Source organism: Urocampus carinirostris, chromosome 15 (genome assembly GCF_059441175.1).
Source record: "Urocampus carinirostris isolate Australia breed hairy pipefish chromosome 15, RoL_Ucar_1.0, whole genome shotgun sequence".
In the NCBI taxonomy this organism is placed as follows: Eukaryota; Metazoa; Chordata; class Actinopteri; order Syngnathiformes; family Syngnathidae; genus Urocampus; species Urocampus carinirostris.
The window spans coordinates 8,039,676-8,060,599 of NC_142363.1; the positions used below are offsets into that span (position 1 = coordinate 8,039,676).

At 38.4% G+C, this 20,924-nt stretch overlaps 1 protein-coding gene across 4 annotated transcripts in view; it reads right to left on the bottom strand.

The window, feature by feature from the left end:
* The window catches only part of LOC148351449 (apoptosis-stimulating of p53 protein 1-like), a 99,037-nt gene extending 79,324 nt beyond the window's left edge, over nt 1-19,713 (bottom strand). For all 4 annotated transcript variants that reach the window (XM_088355141.1, XM_088355142.1, XM_088355140.1 and 1 more), the window contains exon 1: nt 19,538-19,713. In XM_088355141.1, coding sequence (XP_088211267.1) covers nt 19,538-19,546 — 9 coding nt within the window. In that variant the 5' untranslated portion in view covers nt 19,547-19,713. The remainder of the gene's footprint in view (nt 1-19,537) is intronic.
* Between the last annotated feature and the right edge of the window lie 1,211 nt (nt 19,714-20,924).

Consider the following 20,924-nt stretch of genomic DNA (forward strand, 5'->3'; position numbering starts at 1 on the left):
CGTTTCAGCCCGCAGTCCAAAAACATGCATGTCAGGTTAATAGGCCTGTCCAAATTGTCCCTAGGTGTGAATGACCGAGTGAGTCTCTCTGTGCCCTGCGACTGGCTGGCAACTAGTTCAGGGTGTCCCCTGCCCACTGCCTGAAGATAGCTGGAATGAGCTCCAGCACCCCCAGCAACCCTGCTGAGGATGATGGATGGCTGGATGGCTAGCTACACAATAATGACGGGTAACAGCGACTTCTGCTAGGGCTTTGTGATTATTAAAATACAAGAGTCACAAATGCTGTGATTTTCGACAAGTGGTAGCTCCAAGTCTTCCCTTACATAGGTAAAGGATCAGGCCTTAATGACTAGCCACGTTCGACAGTGGTGGCTTAAAAGTTGTTAGCCAAGCTGTAACGAGACGCTAAAGTTACGAGCTGTCATGTTTGTTTTGGTGGCCAGTTGTGCGCCCGGCTGCTTAACTGAGTGCTTACAGGCTGGTTCCATTATAACGAGCTTCTGATTGGCCGGCGCTGCTAAACCTCGAAAAGCGGGATTTTTTGTCAGCAAAACACTCTAACACTCAAATAACCATAAATCCTTAAAAAAATCGCACTACGGCATAACGTAATATCGATTAGATTTCGGTTAATTGTGCAGCCTAAATACCCAAATTCTAAAACGTGCTAAATGTGAGAAAGGAGTACATGTTTTTCGCATAATATTTATCTATATTTTATTGGTATGGGGCAGCACGGTGGCGCAGTGGTTAGCGCTTGTGCGGCACAGTTCATGTAATGGGAACCTGTCGTGGGTTCAAATCCAGCTCCGGACTTCATGTGCGGAGTTTGTATGTTCTCCCCGTGCTTGCGTGGGTTTCCTCCGGGCACTCCGGTTTCCTCCCACGTTCCAAAAACATGCATTTCAGGTGAATTGGCCTGTCCAAATTGTCCCTAGGTGTGAATGAGCGAATGAGTTGTCTGTCCCTGTGTGCCCTGCGATTGGCTGGGAACCAGTTCAGGGTGTCCCCTGCCCACTGCCCGGAGATGGCTGGGATGGGCTCCAGCCTCCCCGCGACCCTAATGAGGATAAGCGGTACGGCTGATGAGATGAGATGAGATGAGATTTTATTGGTATGTTCCAATTATTTTCTGAGAGAATGCATTTTGAGGACAGTCTGTCTTGTCTTTAACTTCCTTAGCTGTGACATCATCCTAATAACACCCGCCCCCTCGCAAGCCAGTCACCTTATTGGTTTATGTTAATTAGTCGATTAAGTAATGAGTGTTTTAGTAGGTTTTGTGCTGAATGCCTCGGCGTTGTTTAGCAGGCGGATGCAGTAATGCTACAACAAAGGGCGAGTAGCCAGAATAGGGCCAACTGGACAAAAAGAACACAAACAGAACTAAAGGGGACTAACCCAGCCGGGATACGGCAGGTTATCCGGCTGCTAAAGAGGGTTAACCAGGACAGATTGTTGGACAAACGGGAGGCTCGTCGACTGAAACCATGCAGTAAGCAGCCAGTCTACCCAGGAACCAACAACAAAAAGCGGCCATGGAAACAAACATAAACCCAGACAGAAATAAACCAAATGAACACGGCAGGCTAGCTGACTGCTAAAGAGGACTGACCAGGACCGATTGCCAGAATATCATAAGGCTGGCTGACCAAAAACATGCAGTAAGCAGACTACTAGGGGGCTAACAACGAAAAACAGATGCAGCAACAAAGACGAACCAAGCCAGGAAAAAAAAAAAACATTGGACACAGCAGGCTAGCCGGCTAACCGACTGCTAATGGGGCTAACGTAGACAAAACACTACTAAACGCTGGCGAAGGAAAAAAAGAACGCACACTGTTACGGCAGCAGCAAAACTTTTGGAGATCGAAGCGTGCAACTCGGACAGTCAAAAGTCCCTTAGTGACACTGTAGACAAAGTTACAATATCTCCAGGCAGAAATCAGCTCTATGTAATTGCTGTTCACTACAATGGTCTGTTTTTGACGTATGTCATACGTTATTCTAACGGGATGCCCAATTGTTAAGAGTGTGTTCATTGTCCGGTGACGTCAAAGCTGTAAAGGATATTTGCTTAATTGAGAAACTTTGAGACTAAATTCCTTGAGTGCCCCAGCGCTCAGAATATTAGTCAACATATCTACATGATTGTGGAGAGGAACACTAATCGTGGTCTTTTATTTGAACGCTGAATTCCTTCTAATGCAGATAGTCTCCACACTGTATACACTCTTATCGAAACCGAATTTACAACTAAAAAGTAAAATACTGAAATCAGGGGGTCAGCTTACATGCGAATAGTTGATTATGTGTCATCAGTAGTTAATGGTAGGTAGGGCATTTTGAAGGGGCGTGGCTTACACAGAAACAACTAACCAACGGGAAATCAATGGAGCAAACAAATAATTTACAGTAAAAGTGTCCTGGATTTTGGTGTTATCATTTGTAAAATTATATTTGCAACACACCATACCTGGTGAAAAAAGAAAACGTCTTTGAGTACCCAAAAATGGAGCAGGAGATCTTCCAGTGGTTTGAAGCCCAGAAACAAAATAGATATGGGGTGTCTCGATTAAGTGTTTGTTTGCAAGCTCTCAGAATAACACAAGCCAAAAATGCCAAGTGTTTACTGCAAGGTTTGTGAACAAGTGTACACGTTTTCTTCCGTTTCTTTATCACCGGCGATCAAAGCAAGGGGAGTGATGATGTTTTTGTCTGGGAATTAAGTATTTATATTTGTTTGTTTGCTTGTGTGTCTGCCTACCCAAGAAAAGGGAGGAGTTTAGATCAGAGGTCTCAGACTCCTGGCCACTGGGGCCAATCGCAGCCCATTGGATGATCGTTTGAGGCCCCAAATCCAATATGAAAGTTTAAAGGGACAGTGTGTATTACTATGCGGACACGATAACAATCCACAGAGCACACCACCAATTATTTGCACTCTTTTGACTTTCCTCAGAATCCAATTTTTATTTTGACACTTACAAAGGCAATTTCATTTTATTATGCGTTGTTTTGACTATTACATCATTGTTGCTATCGGGCCAATCATGTTGCTGGACTTTGATTCCCAAACCTTTTCAAGATGATCTGTGTTTTTTTGTAACCTTGAAGATGCAACAAAAAGAGGGGGCTCAGGTTAGGGCTTTAGGGCGGGATTTAATTCTATTATCTGAAAGCTCCTCTCCCAGTTCTCCTTGCAAGTTAAAAACCCTTGGTGTCTTCTCTTCTTATTTGAGCGGCTACTAAAGTTAAAACTTGACACCTATGATATAAACATGCATGTTTTAAAATACTCATAGGCGGAGGAATTTGCATCTGTTCTACATAACATTACCTTTACCTGGAGGGAGCTGACATAATTGTCCGACATCTTGCTCTTACTTGTACCCCAAAAAAAGAGAAAGGCTGGCCTAAAAATAGAGAAGAAAAATGCAGCAGTTTGATCACTTTCAGTCTCCGTAGTTTGTATTCTTCCATGCACTTTTTAGCCCTTGTTTTTGGTTGCAACACACAATATAGTGACATCTACTGGTCAAATAACACACATTTTCCCTTTATTTTAAGTGGAGCCCACTCAAAATATAAATTGATTTATTAATGATTAAACTACTGATTTTCATTTGAATTCTTGATGTTTTTATATTTCTAGAGCTTATTTTGTGTAGCAAGTTAAAGATATATATCTATGTGGGTACAATGGAATGTTTTTTCTAGTGGAAAGCCCTCATCTAGACCCTAGTTCCAGTGGCCCTAAAGTAAATTGGGTTCAAGACACCTGTTTTAGATATAACCTCCGTCTTTCAGAGTCAGTCAGGTCCGCGACCCTAGATCCGGGGTCCGCAACCCACGACTCAGTAGCCGCATGTGGATTTTTAGCGCTGCGGAGTGGCTCCCTGGAACTTTTCCAGAAATGTTGACAAATTGGAAAACATTGAAGAGGGAAGTATATTTTTCTGTTAATATGATTTCCGTAGAAGGACAAACATGACACAAATAAACATTTTCCTAAACTGTAAAAATGTGTAGAATAAGTGTTACATTTCAACTCCGGATGTTACTACGTAACTATGAGACGAGAGGGAAATCAGCTCCATCGCTTGTTTTCCTCTCTCTTGTCTTTTCCTGTTAGAGGGCAAACAAGTTCCAATGGGGGAGCGTCATGATTTGACGCTGCACTCCTAATTTAAACACAGAAGTCACATTAAACAGGTAAGATCACAATGCTGTCACAAGCACTTTTTTAGTAACAAAGTAGATGTTTTTATTAAGTGATTTCTGATTTTGTCTGTACATATTTTCTCTTCTTCCAGGCCAGAGAAACATTCAATTTCAACACGATTTCTTTCACAGTTTGAAGGGTTAAGCTATATGTGAAAAGAATGCCCCAAAAAAAGTCAACTCGAAACTTCTGGTTTTGCTAAAAAAAAAATAATAATTGAGAAAGACATTTAACTCTCCCAGGACGAATGACAGTGAATATGAACACCATCTTTTACAGGCAGTTAGGACGATTACCCCAAATGTGAAAACTGCCAGAAAAAAAGCTGACTCTGCATTTTTGGTTTTGCTTACTTAGCAGTTTTTCCAGAAAGACATTCTACCCTCTGAGGCCAAAACAAGTTTGGCCAGGATCACAATCTTTTACAAGTATGAGGTAGGTAACTCTCGAGGTAAATGAATCAGGGAAATGCCACCCAAAAATTGTTTTGTGTAGTAACGCTGGTAATGTTCTCATGGCACACAGTTATTCTAGTCAAGTCAAGTCAAGTCAAGTCATATTCATTTGTATAGCCCTTTACCACAAAAGGTCTCAAAGGGCTGTACAGAGCATAACAACTACAACAAAATAACTTGTAAAATATAACAGAAAGGAGGAGGAACAGAAATACGTTAAGCAAGATATGACAAATATATTGTGTAACTTGGTTTACATAGAATCCAAATGCCAAATATGATTACATAAATGATAATAATATTGTAATGTAAAGTTCATACTCAGGTAAAAAAAAATATTTTGAGCTAAATAGCTAGTCAAAAAAAGATAAAATGTTAGCTACATAGCATGCAAAAAATGTAAAAAGCTAAGTAGATAGCTTGCTAAATAGACAAAAATGTACATAGATAGTCTCCCTTTTCTTTTTTTTAATGTAGCTATTTCAAATCATTTTGGGGGGGCTTCTATGCGAGTATATACATTATTTGTAACAAGATTGTTACTTTCACAGTAACACGCTACTCTTTGTGCTTTTTAATAATAATAATAATAATAATTTCCTTGTATTGTCATTCTGTGTAACAATGTACACAGAACGAAATGTCGATTGCACCTGACCCGTTGTAGCGAGCCGATGCAGCCGCAGCCGGTGACAGGGGGTAGCAACTGAATTACTTGTGAGAGTGTGTGTGAATGGGTAAGTGTGAAGCATATTTTAAAGCGCTTTGGGATGTCTTCATTGACTTGAAAAACGCTATATAAATGCAGAGCATTTACCATTTACCATTTTAAATGAACTAGTAACTAACTACTCACTGGTTCCTAGTAACCTGCCGAACACAGTCGGAAACACTGAAAATATGTGCCAAAACCGTGGTTATCGCCTGTTTGAAAAAAAAAACAGATGACATCACCGTGTATTTTTATAGACAAGTTTACCTTTATTAACCCCTTACCGGTCCTGTCAAATTTGCCAAAAATCCCAATCCAAGATGTATCCCAAAAAAATTGAATGCTGTTCCTGAACTGTTTCGAGAATATGGAAGGTTTTGGTCTCTAATCACTCCAAGTCCTACTAACATTGAGTAATCTAGGTTGGAACACACAGAAGGTTTTGATGCTCGCCTGAGCTATTTTTTATATCACATGACTACAAGTTGTGTAGCATGAGCATCTTAGTTGGAAAACAGCCTTGACAGTAGCATGTAGCCTTAACTGGTCCCAGGGGAAATTGGATCCCAATCTGAAAAACTAAACATTGTTTTTACACATTTGTCTGAATGTATGTTACTGCATTTCCAAAAGTAGCCATTTGGAGACAACCAGTTTACAGCTCTAAAACCTCTGCAAACTTGTATTTTACTTGGGTCAATTTTTAGACATTGTGGAATAGTTAAAAATGTTTAACTTCTCTTTTCAGAAGTCAACTACAGATTGTGCACACTTGCGCGTGATAACCGTGCATGTAAATGGATCCCAACTTGCATTTACGCACGTTTATTTTTGGCTGTGATTTGAATACACGTCATAAAATTGCAAAAATTTATGTTGGGAATTATATTGGCTAACCAATGTGTCAATCATCATTTGAACTGGTCACTACTGGCTGAAGATTTTTATAGCCATAGTAGATCATGTCCGTTTTCTCAATATAGTCCCTCAGATGCTAAAGGAAGGCTAAGGACCATAAAAGAAAAGTTTGCATTCAGTCAGAAATGTGGTCGATCAGTCAGAGGCCAACGGCCATATTGGAAATGATCTCATGAGGTATTTTACGATTAAAAGGAAATTATGGAGGGATACAGACGGACTACATCAAGGTCAAACGTTGCATAAATGCTTTTAGGTGGATTTTTTTTTACCTGTTGGCATGATTGTGTGTTTTGGAGTAAACATTTTACACGGTTGGATTCACTGGACTTCCATGAATAGAACCAGACCGTGTTTGTGAAAAATTGTTTCATGAGTGGACTTTGCAGCACTTTTTGGGTCAATTATACTGCCTTCATAGTTTTCGGGTATCTTGTTGAAGACTGGTCGAGATGTTTCTGTGAAGAGCACATTTTGAAATGGTCATATCTTAAATCCCAAGAGTTCAAGTTTTCCTGTTTTATGTACCACAGCGTATTTCAGAAGCTGGTGACATCTTGAAGAAACGACTTTGTTCGTCAACAGTCAGAAGCTCCGTGAAGGGGTTAAGAGCTGCATTAGAGTGTCTAAAACTCAAAAGATTCATCTGAGTCCAAAGGTTTAGATACACTTGTGTTTTTTGCATAAACTAGGAATGCAGTACACACATTTCCATTTCAGTTGGACTTTTACAGCTACTACCCACAGCAAAGATGTCTTAGTGTCTTGCCCGAAAGGGCTGGGTTTATCAAACCGTATATCAGTTGCTACAAAATGATTCCATCAGGACCTTTACCACTTTAAAACATAGGTGAAGTCCATTAAAGTTTTGATAGAACTTTTGAAGACAATCTCCTCCCTGACTTTCCCTCATCTTCTTGGATCAGTACACTTAATGGGACTTAAGGACCCTGTTCTATAACTGGAGAAGACTCCTACCAACATTGAAGAAACATGCTTCATGTCAGTGAGGGCAAACATAAAGTCCACGGGCTTGATCAGGCCCGCTAACTGATTTTTATCTGGCCCAAGAGACAATGCTGAGAGAAACACAGGAGAAAAATGAGCCGCATCTTGTCAATAATGTTTTGCAATTTTAGATACGTCAACTGGATGTTGCCAAAGCCAGGCGTCACTCCTGAAGACAACCACCCATTGTGGCTGTCTTTGCTCACTAATATTTATCAACCAGGGCTCATTTGAGGATAATCCCATCCCGATGTAACTTTACCTTAAATAGAAGTCACAAACTAACTGTTTAAGGCAGGGGTCTTCAAGCTGAGAGCTACTTATTGTTACTCCTTAGCGCAAATGGCACTCAGTTTGAAATACTCTTGTAAAATAACAACTTATTGTGTCATTTTTATGTTGTTAAGTCAAGCCAAGTTTATTTGTACTATATAGCCCTTAATCACAATCAGTCTCAAGGACCACAGATTATTGCAAACTACAGACTATTATTACACCATCCCCTGATCTAAAAACCTACATGAGGGCAAGGAAAAACTCAAAACCTCAACATGAGGAAAATGAAGAAACCTTGAGCCGCACATTAGGTAATCGCCTTTCCCTGACACTATCAAGGTTAATAAACATTTTTTATGAGAGAATTCAAGCAATTTTTTCTTTCAAAGACAATTTTCCAATTTTTTCAAGTACCATTAAAAGAAGAAACGATGTACAAATCATGTATTTTGCAGAACCACAATATATCGGAAATTGCATATTGATTTTTAACCTTGAGTGTGTAATTATTAACACATATTTTTCGATTTTGTGTAAAAAACGTGAATATATTTGTGGACCTTAACAATACATGTGTCAACATTTTTCTGACTAATCGGTGTCGGGCAATAGTGACAGTAATGTGTAGCTTAGATTTTCAGTTGCAGGAAGTTCTTCCCACGCCGTTATGTCCATTTTTTACATGGCCCTTAATGAATGTCCATAAGTGATACATAATCATTACACTAATACACATTTCATAGTGCCCTGTTTAGGTGTAACATGCAGAAAAAAAAACAAAAGTCAGAGTTTAAGCTCGTCATCTCCGTGAGTTATCTTTCATATGACTGAAAAGCACTGCCTCTTCCACTGCAAAGACATGTATCTCTTTTCTGCACTCTTTGATGCACCTGTCCTAATGGACCCGTAGGGGGCGATGACACTTCACATGACAACACCACGCAATCGTAGATGCCGTGCCATGCCGTGCCATGCAGTGCGACTTTATCATTTTTAGTTTTCTTCGTTTAATGAGCGGTCAAGTCAAGTCATGTTTTTTTGTATCGCTCGTTATCACAAGGTGTCTCAAAGGGCAGCACAGATCACAGACTATTGAAAATTAAAGACTATTGTTGCACCATTCCCTGATCCAAAACCTACATGAGGGCAAGGAAAAACTCAAAAATCTCTGGTCTGTCGAGTCAGACTGCTGAGAAACAAGTTTCAAAAATGCAAGCATTTTCTTGACCTTAAAAACACAACATTAAAATTCAATCATTATCCCAGATTTCAGGCACCCGTACGAACTCCTGTACTATGTTTTGATGAATTTCCCTTCGGGGATGAATAAAGTATCTATCTATCTATCTATCTATCTATCTATCTATCAAAACAACTTGATCCCCCCCCCCCTTTTTTTTAACTATACTCCTGCTTGAACTTGTAACTGATTTGCTTCACTGTTTGGACACAAACATTTCTATGGTAAAATAATAATAATAATAAAAAAAAACCACCCACTTAAACACTATTGTCCAAAAATACTTCGCCTGTTAGGGCTTTGAATCAAAACATTGGGACAAGTCGAAGGTTTGATAAAGGATGGAATGACAAGGTCAAAGTGAGTGTTAGAGCTCTCTCAGCCACAACATTTCTCTCAGCAGTAAAACCCATCCTTATATCTTTAGTGCATTGTTCTGTCTTGACAGAGGCCACAAAGACCTGTTTTCTGTGTGTGCGTGCGCGTATAAGTGAAAATCTGGAGAAAAAAACACAATGAACTTCTCTTCAATGATAGTCACAACAGAAAGAAATCCTCACTGTAATAAAACAAAGGAATGTATTGTAAATTACAGTGTGAGGATTCTACTTCTAATACGGCAAAGAAAAAAAGAGAATAGTGATTGGAATTACGGCTCTTTTTAGAGAACAGTATCTTTCGGCTCGGCTCATTAAAAAGAGCCCCGGCTCCCAAACATTTTTGCTGTTGTTATTTGATCAATGTATTTCTAATTATTACGAAAAGTTATGCATGGGACGTTTGGCGCCAGCCGCTGCGAGGTACCTGATTGGTTCCCTGTCCTTTTTAAGCCCAGTCCTTTCAATCGCCTGTTGTCAGTCCGTCAGCGAACCTCTGTTTCTACAAGGCAAGCATTTTGACCCTGACTCTGTCGGTCCCGCTTTTTGCACCCGTTTTTCCACCCGTCCGTTCCTGATCCCCCAGTTTGTCTCCGACTACGACCTGTTTTTGACCCTGAGGGGCCTGAATCGAGAACACTCTCGAACGTGCGGATCTCTTTTTGGCTCCTGGGATACAAAGGCGTAAGTGTTGTAAACTGCTTGTCTTCAAAGGCCCACTTTTTGAAATGCCAACCTACCCTTAGAAAAATGTGTAAAATGCAATGTTTAGTTTTTTAGATTGTGATCAAATTTGCCAAAGTACCAGGTAAGGCTTTAAGCTATTATCTCACCAGTTTTCCAGCTAAGATGTCCATGCTACACTCATCTGCAGGCATTTAATTGCAAAAAAAAGGTGATTAGGGCGAGAATAAAAACCTTCCTTTTCTATTTTGGGACAACTTCAAAATCTCACACTTCTCAAGGGACCAGAACCGCTCATATTCTCCAAACGGTTCGAAAACAACATTCATTTTAATTTGGGAACTTCTAGGATTGGGATTTAAGGCGAATTTTACAGGAACGGTAAGGGGTTAACGCGAACACCGTCCCCTCACCTGCATCTTGGACCATGATTGGTACCTCACTACCTGACTTCCTGTGTACCGAACCCTGTCTGAGCAAAGGACCTCGGTTGCTACGCAAACCTGTTCCTGCACTGTGCTTCTGAACCACACCAAGAGGGTTCTTGATACTGAGAGACAGGGTTGGGTAGTATTACTTTCAATTACTTTTGGATTACTCCAATAGCAAATATGCTAATAAAAGACAAAAGAAACTAAATATGAATGAAATAATGACTCACAACACATGGTAAGCTTTCTCTCCTGGCTTTGATCTCTTTGATCTCCGGCAAAACTAACATAAAATGCGACAGAAACAAAATGAAAATAAATCCAAACAGCTTGCAAACATCATTTTTGCCGTTCCATGTATTCCATTACTCCCCAAGCCTGAACAAAATTTAGTAATTTTATCAGCATATTAGCATATTTGGTATTGGAGTAATCCAAAAGTAATTGAAAGTAATCCAGTTAAAGTAACCCTACCCAACCGTGCTAAGAGATGACACGAAGACTTCACAACAGTTTAGAAAACTTACGGATGAAAAAAGCTCAGTTTTGCGTGAGTAACAAAGCAAGTGAGATGACGTATCTCAAACACTCTAGAACAGGGGTCGGCAACCTATGACATACGTGCCAGCGCATTTACCTGAAATTTAGACATTTTCAGTTGAGCACCGTGTTATTTAGAAGCTTTACTTGAAAAGCGCTGTATAAATGCAGACCATTGACCATTTACCATTTACATTAGCGCCCCTCTGTGTGTCCTTGCAAAGGAGAGCTCCGTGTCTTAACCCAGCCAACGAAACACACGCGCGCGATCAATGTACGAATCATGACGGCTCCTCGAGCGAAAATATCTCGTTCTTTTCAGCCAGCATGGACAGACGAATGAGGCTTTGTGCAGAAAAATGACCGTGCTGTTTTGTGCATTATGCCTGGAGAGCGTTGTACCTTGCGCATCAAGTGTTAAACGTCATTACGAGACGAAACATGAACATGAATTCAATGCGGAGACATTAAAACGCGTTGTGTCCAGGTAGCAAACAAACACAGACCCTAAAAACATTTGTCGCTGCTAAAAACACCACCACTGAAGCTATCGAACAAATCGCTCACTGAATAGCACAGCACGGAAAACCATTGACTGATGGCGAATATTTTAAAGAAGCGCGTGTGCGCGCGTGCCTTCTGCATTGCTGCTGTTATTTCAAGTTTTGATATTTTCAGCAACAAGATATAATTGATGAATGTATGGTAGCTGTCCATAACACTTGTTTTTTGATTGTAGTTCATTGTTAATGAAGAATGGTTGATTCTGGTTAATTCTTGTGGTAAAAAGTTGAAGTCAGAATGGCTACAGGCCTTTCCACATGTTGTTCACATTCATATTTTAGTTAATTGATTGAACAAGAATAGTGGAAGATAAATTGGTCAGTTATACCAGTGTTTTTCAACCAGTGCGCCGAGAGACCTTGACCAGTGTGCCGCTGGAATATTATCTTTCCAAAAATGTATTCAGTATTTTTGCAGTCTTCAGACGAGGAACTGTAATAGTCATCCATGTCAGTAGGTAGCAGTAAATTTTTATATACTTTTGATGTACTAATTATCTGCTCTTGAGGTAGCACAGCACATTTAATAACTTAATTTGTTTAACAAAGCGGTTTAAGATTGTACTGTAAAAAATAAAAACGTAAAGCACATCATTCTTTTTTATTTGAAGTATTATTTTCTCCTTTTTATATACTAGTTATCTGCTTATGCTTATGAGGTAGTACAGTGAAATATTTGGCTTCATTTTCAAACATTTTTGAGGGACGTGTGCCACGGAACTTTTTTATAAATAAAAGTGTACCTTGCTTCAAAAAGGGTTGAAAAAGACCGAGTTATACGATTAAAATGTATATCCATGTTGTATATTTGAACTGGTGTAAAATTAGTCTTAGCTCTGTTGGATAAAAAAAAAATGTTATGCGAGTCATTAATCTTGGTGTGGCACACTGATTTACAAGAAAATTTGAAAGTGGCACGCCGCACCGAAAACGTTGCTGACCCCTGCTCTAGAATAAGGTTTATCAGACGCATAATTGTTAAGAACAGTACAGTAAATTATTCACCAATGTTTGCACGCCAAGATCCTTCATAGTGGAGAATTGGGTCAAGAAGCTCTAGAACCCCATCAGACCTGTCGCCAACGAGTCTCGCCTAACTGATCTGTGGCAAGCCCGGGTTTGTAGTCCCTGAGAGGACGCCGCCCCCAGCAACACTGTCCTCTGCCCCATCAGAACGACATTCTTCACCATGTCAAGCTCCACAATGGTCTGCCGAGCGGCTCTCATTTGAAATAGGGAAGCTGAAAGCAGCAGGCGGTTTTCGTACACCTTTTTCAAGGCCTAATTCAAGAACTTTTTAAGTACTTTCCTGGCAAATTTCTTTTTTTACAGTACCTATGAAGGATGAAATCCAGCATTGATTAAAAACATGTAATTTGTTGTTGAATTTGATGACTAAAGTCGCTACCTTGCTGCTAGCACATAATTTGTGCTGTTTTGTACTGTTCCTATCCTATCTATTACCTTTTTGTGTCAACGGGCTGCTATAAACTGACATGAATTCCGCCTCAAAAATGCTTGCACAGCACAGCTACGTCACACTTGATTATAAACACTGAAAGGGCTTGTTAGGTGTTGGGTAATGATTGAGTTGAATACGAAAGATAGAAAGAGAAAAAAAAGTACTGTACGTATAAAAAGCAGAAAAATGAGCCAAATTTGGCCTCATTTTAATGATTGCTCCAAAGCAGAGTGCATTCAATCTTTAAATCTTAGAAACTGCTGATCTTTTGCTTTTTGTTGTACTTATTTTAATTTAGATTTTTGCATGTTTTTCAGAAGATCTGTGTCTGAAATTCTTTGCATTCAGTTATTTATGTATAACAATGAAGAGTTAATATTTTAAAGTTTTATTTTATTGTTTCACATTTTCAGGGATTTTGTGTTGTTTGACTTTAATCTGTTCAGTGTGGAAAAAGCTAAAATTATTCAGTATTTTTACAACATTTTTGTTGATCTGTGAACGTTGTGGATTAACTGTAACAACAGAGCTGATAACGGACACCTGGCAGGATGTTATAAAACAATGTTGATACAAGAAATCACAAGTTGCTGACTAAGCGAGTCGAGTCTGAGAAAAACATCACGTGATCTTGTTGAACACAGTATAAATGCTAGCGTCTGGAACGTGGCTTGAATGTTGTTGAACAAAGGTCGTTCCCTCTCTGCCATATTTCGTCTCTGTGTATATTTTGGGGCGACGCCCAATGACGTCCTCTCCAAAATGAAGAGTGTAATTTATATTTCATGTGTTTTTCAGGAATCCCCTGCAAAACATTTGAAATTACCAATTACTTAATACTTTACTGTTACTGTTTTATTATTATTGATAATAAATCATAAAACAAACAAAATCTGGGGAGCCGTTTGGGAGCCAAGCCTAAAGAGCCGTTTTTTTTTTTAAATAGAGCTGTACTCTGGGGTGCGAACAGTAGGGGGCGGTGACGCGTCACATGACAACGACATAACGACAAGCCACCAGAGCAGGTGTGTCGCTGTCATTTTCATGCAAAGTCCAAGCATTTTTCTGACCTTCAAAACACAACAATAAAATTCAAGCATTTTTAAGGATTTCGAGCACCCATACGAACCCTGAGCAACACAAACTCAAGTTGTCGTGTGTGTTGTGACGACTAAGATGCGCTAAATAATACACAATGTCTTTTAAATTAAATACTCGATACTTGAAAAGTTTCTATCTTGTTCATGCAAGATATGAGATAACACTGGGTTTAGTTGCTATGTAACAATAATGAACACCAGTCAGTAACATTTTCACACTACACTCAATGTGTACTTTAGATTGTTTTAGTTCTTTAATGATGTATTACCGATAATAATGAAACATTACACACCAAATGAAGTACTTTTAAAAATATATTATGCCACTGCATTATTTTAGCCTTTAGAGCAGGGGTCGGGAACCTATGGCTCGCGAGCCATATATGGCTCTTTTGATGACGGCATCTGGCTCTCTGAAAATTTCTGAACGAAACAAATTTTACTAATAATGTTACTTTAGCAAAATAAATAATAATAATAATAAAGTCAGAAAAAAACATGTCAAAAAATAAATAAATAAATACACACATTTTAATTTATATATATTTTCACCTGCAACTTTTCGTTCAGGCACGCAGCTAAGAGCCAATCTGTTCTCCGGTGAGCGGGAAGGTCCGCTACCCGGAAAGTCTAATTTTAATTGATAATTTACAACAATCTGCACAAGTCATTTTGAAGCAAAGAAGAAATATTTCCTTTCGTTTTTGAGAAACACAGAAAAGGGGAGACAGAGAAAGAGAGAGAACAATAAATAGGAAAAAGAGCAGGAAAGGGGGAAACAGAGAGAAAGAGAGGGAGAAAGGAGAGATAAAGATGGAGAGAAATAAAGTGAGAGAGTGATGAGGGTAGAGAGAAATATAAAGAGAGAAATACTGAAAAAGAGAGAGATAGAGAGAGAGGAATAAAGAGATGGATAAAGAAAAAGAGGAGAGATAAAGAGAGAAATAAAGATAGATGGATAAAAATAGAGATTAAGAGAGAGAAAGAGAGAGAGACACAGAGAGATCAAGATGGAGAGAAAGAAAGAGATGAAAAGATAGGGATAGAGAAATATGAAGATAGAAAAAGAGGAAATAGAGAAAGAAAAACATAGAGGGATAGAAAGAGACTAAGATAGAACGAGAAAGAATGAAAGAGACAGACATAAAGGGAAGAGAATGAAAGAGAAGGACAGATAAAGATAAAATATTGGGAGGAAGAGGAAGAAAGAGAAAGAGAAAAAAAAATAAATGAAAAAAGAGCAGGAAAGAGGGAAACAGGGAGAAAGAGAGGGAGAAACGAGAGATAAAAATAGAGAGTAATAAAGTGAAAGAGTGATGAGGGTAGAGAGAAATATAAAGAGAGAAATAGTGAAAAAGAGGGAAAGGGAGAGAGGGAAAGAGAGAGGGTGGATAAAGAAAGAGAGAAATAGAGAGAGAGAGAGAGAGAGAGAGAGAGAGAGAGAGAGAGAGAGAGAGAGAGAGAGAGAGAGAGAGAGAAAGAGAGAGGGGAGATAAAGAAAGAGAGAAATAGAGAAATAAAGATAGATGGATAAAAATAGAGATTAAGAAATAAAAAAGAAAGAGAGACAGAGAGAGATCAAGATGGAGAGAAAGAAAGAGTGAAAGAGATGAAAAGATATACTGTATAGGGATAGAGAAATATGAAGATAGAGAAAGAGAAAATAGAGAAAGAGAAACATAGAAGGATAGAAAGAGACTAAGATAGAGTGAGAGAGAATGAAAGAGACAGACATAGACCCTAAAGAGAAGAGAATGAAAGGGAAGGACAGATAAAGATGTAAATATTGGGAGAAAGAGCAAGAGAGGAAGATAGATAAAGAGATAGAGAAAGACAGAAATAGTGGGAAAGAAATAGATAAAGTTAGAGAGAAATAAAATAAGATAGCGAGAAAGAGACAAAGAGAGAAAGAGAGGAAGAGAGCGTGAACCACAAACCAACTCAATTCATGGGGCAAATGTAAGCACAGGATTTACAGTAAAAGTGTGCTGAATTATGGTCTTTTAATTAGTAAAAAAAGAAATGCCGCAATGCACCACGCTTGGAGATAAACTAAAAATGCCTTGGACAGTACCCAGATATGGAGAATGGCTTATAGCCCAGAGACAAAATGGATATCAAGTGTCTCGGCAAAGTGTTTGTATGCAAAGTCTAAAGAATGCACAAGCCAAGAAACATGAGAATATTTACTGCTTCAACATTTTGGTGTACACGTTTTCTCCTACTTATTCTCCCATTTTGTTCAGGTTCTCTCTTCTGCTTGTTCTCTCTTTTCCTGTCCCTTTCTCTCACTTTCTTTCTCTCTCTCTTTCTCTCTCTCAATCTCTCTCGCTCTCGCTCTCTTTCTCTCTCTCTTGTTCTTCATTTTCTCTATTTCTCTTTTTCATTCTCTTTATTTCACTTTTTATTTTACTCTTTCTTTCACTCTCTTTCTTTCTTTCTCTTGGTTTCTTTCTACAGTTTTCTTCTCTTTTTCTTTGCTCTCTTTCGCTCTCTCTCTCTCTCTCTCTCTCTCACTCTCTCTCTATTTTTCTTTTACTCTTTATTTGTCCTTCTTTCTCTCTCTGTTTTTCTTACTCCCTCTTTCTTTCACCCTTTCTTTTGTTCTCTTTTATGCTCCCTTTTCTCTCTATTTTTCCCTCTTTCCTTTTCTTTCACGTTTTTCACTTTTTGTCTCTTTTTTCACTCTGTTTTTTTCTTTCACTTTCTATCTTTTTAGCTTGTTCTCCCTTTTCTCTATCTCTTCCTTTTACTCTTTCTTTCTCTTTCTCTCTCTCTCTCTCTCTCTCTTTATTATTCTCTCCTTCCATGTTTAGTTCTTGCTCTCTTTTTTTTCTTTCTCTCTTCTGTATACTTCCAATACCTATACCTGTTAGGAAATGGTGCCCCTACGACTCTAGTGGTTAAGGGAAACCTAAACTCCCAAAAATAACATAGTAACAAACAACGCAGTTAGCGGTACAATATAAGTTATTTTTTCAGAAAGGCATATCAAATTGGGTGCCCATAGCAAAATAGCTCTCAGCTTGAAAAAGGATAGAGACCTATCTTCAGAACATTTCAATCAAATGTTATGATTTATAGAACAAATACAAACCAAATGCTCTCTCTTGCCGCTAGAGGGAAGTGTTGAGTTTGTATACTGCGGTAAATTGGTTCAGGTGTAAAACTGCATTCGCTCAACTGTTAAACTAAATCATTGAAACTAAATCAGTTCAAACATTCAATGCCAAACATGAACATGTTTATTCCTCAGTATTATATGCGGGTAGGTTACCAATGTAGGTTGAATGATAAATCACAGTACTGAAAAAGATACAATTTTGGAGTTGACAAAACTCTCTTTTCCTCAATTACGTATAGGACACGCTTAAATATGATTTTTTTAAATGATTAAAAAAATGTGAAAACAATGGAAATACTTCACTGCCTTGAAAGGGTTCAGTCCATTTGATTCCTAGAACCACATTGTTGTATTTCTACAGTGTTTCTGCAGCAGTATTTTTGTGGTATTATGTGATTTTTTGTCTTATATTGGTAGCATTACTGTAGTTGTATTTTTGTAGTATTTATGTGTTCATAATTGTGTAGTATTACTGTAGTTTGTTTTATTATTTTACATCTTTTTAAGTATTTTGTGGTATTGCCAAAGTAGAATCTTTGTTATATATCTGTATTTTGTAGTATTACTCTAATTGTATTTTTGCTGTGTTTTCATCGTATTTTTATGGTACTACTGTACTTTTTTTTACTTTTTTGTGGTATTTTGTCGTATTCCTACATTAGTATTTATGTAAAATTTCCAGAGTATAGTTTTGTAATATATCTGTAGTACCTTTGTAGTATTACTGTAGTTGTACTTTTGTGGTATTTCTTAATATTTTTGTAGTATGCCTGTCATAATATTTATGTAGCAGTGTTTTTATATTGTAGTATTACTGTAGTGCTATTTTTATACTAGTGCTATTTTCATGCTAGTATCTTTGTAGTATTTCTTTAGTAATTTGTAATATTATTTATTGTAGTTGCATTTTTGTAATATTTCTGTTGTAATATTTCTGTATTACTATTTTTGGATCCTAGTATTACCGTCGTAGTATTTTTGTAGTATTTCTATAGTAATTTTCTTATCAGAATGAAGACAAAATAATGTTAGGTCCCTAGTATTTCTATAGCATAATTTTTGTGTAGTATTTTTGTCGTAATATTCTTGTAGTTCTTAGTCTTGTGGTACTTTTGTAGTATTTTTGTCATACGCTTAAGGTAGCAGCATTTTTGTATTATAGTGTTACTGTACTGTTATTTTTGTATCATAGTATTACTGTAGTAGCATATTTGGATTTTATCTATTGTATTATTTTTCTTATTAGAATGAAGACAAAATAATATGTTAGGTCCTTGTTTTTAAGCATTAAATTTGAAATTTAGTGTTGTAGTAATTTTGTAGTGTTTTTAGTACAATGTTTCTTATATATCTGTTATATTTTTGTAGTATTACTGTAGTTGTATTTTGTAGTATTTCTGTCGTAATATTTTTGAAGATTTTGTTGTATTTCTGTTATATGATTTATGTCGCAGCATTTTTGTATTATAGTGTTACTGTACTGTTATTTTTGTAGTATTTCAGTAGAATTATTTAGAGGTAGTTTCATACTATTATCTTTGTAGTATTTCATACATATTTCTTTTATTGTTGAAGTATTTTTGTTGTAATACATTTGTAATAGTATTTTTATATCATAGTACTACCCTGGGGCAGCACGGCGGCGCAGGGGTTAGCGCGTGTGCGGCACAGTTCTAAGGTCTTGGGAACCTCCTGTGTGGGTTCGAATCCAGCTACCGGACTTACTGTGCGGAGTTTGTATTCTCCCCGTGCTTGTGTGGGTTTCCTCCAGGCACTCCGGTTTCCTCCCACATTCCAAAGACAATTTCAGGTGGATTGGAAGGTCCAAATTGTCCCTAGGTGTGAATGAGCGAGCGAGTTGTTTGTCCCTGTGTGCCCTGCGATTGGCTGGGCAACCAGTTCAGGGTGTCCCCTGCCCACTGCCCAATGATTGCTGGGATGGGCTCCAGCACCCCCGTGACCCTACTGAGGATAAGCGGTGCAGCTAATGAGATGAGATGAAATGAGTATTACCCTAGTAATATTTTTGTAGTATTTCTATAGAATGAGGACAAAATAATATATTAGGTTCCTGTTTTAAGAACTACATTTGACATTTAGTTTTGTAGTATTTTTTTGTATATTTGTAATATCTTGTTGCAAACACAGGACAGGGCAGTAGAGACAAAGTTGCCAGCCTAAAAGAAATGTATTATCCAAGTATTAAATATACTATATATACTGTTATATATTATATATGAGACCTCAGCACCCTCCCAAAATCTGAACCTAAACCAGCCCCTGGTTGACACTGTGTTAGTGACCCGGCCCGCATGAGAACACAAGGTCTGGGTCCAGCCCTCGAATCCAACTGAGTTCCACATCCCTGATGTCCAACTTGAGTAATCGATCAGTCCCATCAATGAAAAAATAAACTCACCGGCAACATTCCTGCTGCTGGGACGGTTCCTCCTCCTTTTTGTAAAAGTACTTAAGTTTTCCTGATTCCTCTTCGCTGCTTCTTCCAAGTGCACTTTTTCCAATCCAGTTGCAGACTAATTCCTTCGACTGGAGCAGACATTCAGATGCATGCACGTAGATCTCCAAAACCCCTGCTTTTTTCTTTCCTGTCAGCCCCCTCCCCTTGTTTCCTCCCCTTATTTCCTTCCTTCCTCTCTGTGATGGTTCCACCCAGGGAATCCTCACATGCTCTTAAACGCAACACTTGCAGTTTAAGACGAGGAGCGCATTTTTTTCGAGCGCGTCTGTTGGTGGACGACGAAGGGTAGCGATGGAAATTCCTGCTCTTTTAAGAGAACCGGCTTTTTCAGCTCGGCTCACTGAGAACCGCCGACTCTTTTGGCTCCTAAATGGTTCTTCATATTAGTTTAAGTTTTTAATCACGTATTAGCAATATTAAATAAATATTGCACACCAAATGAATTAATTATGAAAATGTATTATGCTGCTATATTATGTTTGCATTTAGTGTTTGGATATACAGTGAACTTTTACCTAATTTAATGTTTCAAATTGTTTCTCCTATAAGCAAAGAACACAGAGATGACCCCACTCCCATTGGCCAGTCATGAGAGAGAGAGAGAGAGAGAGAGAGAGAGAGAGAGAGAAAGAGAGAGAGAGAGAGAGAGAGAGAGAGAGAGAGAGAGAGAGAGCATGAGACAAATACGGACAAAGACAGAAAAGGACAAAGTGAGACAGATAAAAAGGGAGAGAAAGAAATAAAGGGATGAATATCATGAAAGAGATTGAGCTAAAAAGAAGGCAAAAGATAAAGATGGAAAGATATGGTGAAAGGGTAAGAAAGGAAGGGATAAAGAGAGAGAGAAAAAGAGATGAATAGAGACCAGAATAGATAAAGATATATAAAGATAGAGAAAAGTAAAGAAATACACGAGGGAGACAGAGAGAGAGAGAGAGAGAGAGAGAGAGAGAGAGAGAGAGAGAGAGAGAGAGAGAGAGAGAGAGAGAGAGAGAGAGAGAGAGAGAGAGCGTTTCAAAGGGCTCTCGTCGCGCACTTCACAAAGAGCCGCCTATTAGTGCCGTTTGTTCGCGAACGATCCATAACGAGAGCGATGCAGTTTCAATTGGGTCACCGCCGTCATCCGTCAAATATTTCCGTCTTCTCCCCCGTTCGACAAAAAAAATTGAGCTCTAAAAATTCAAATGATTTTTTAAAATGTAGTAATATCAAAGGACGCCCCCTTTTTGACTTTTGGTACATGCACGCCATCGTTGCGTCACTGCGTTGGGAAAATATCATTAGCTGTTCGTGTGCAGCGTCTGCTCCTTTCATTAGAATTGCTGCC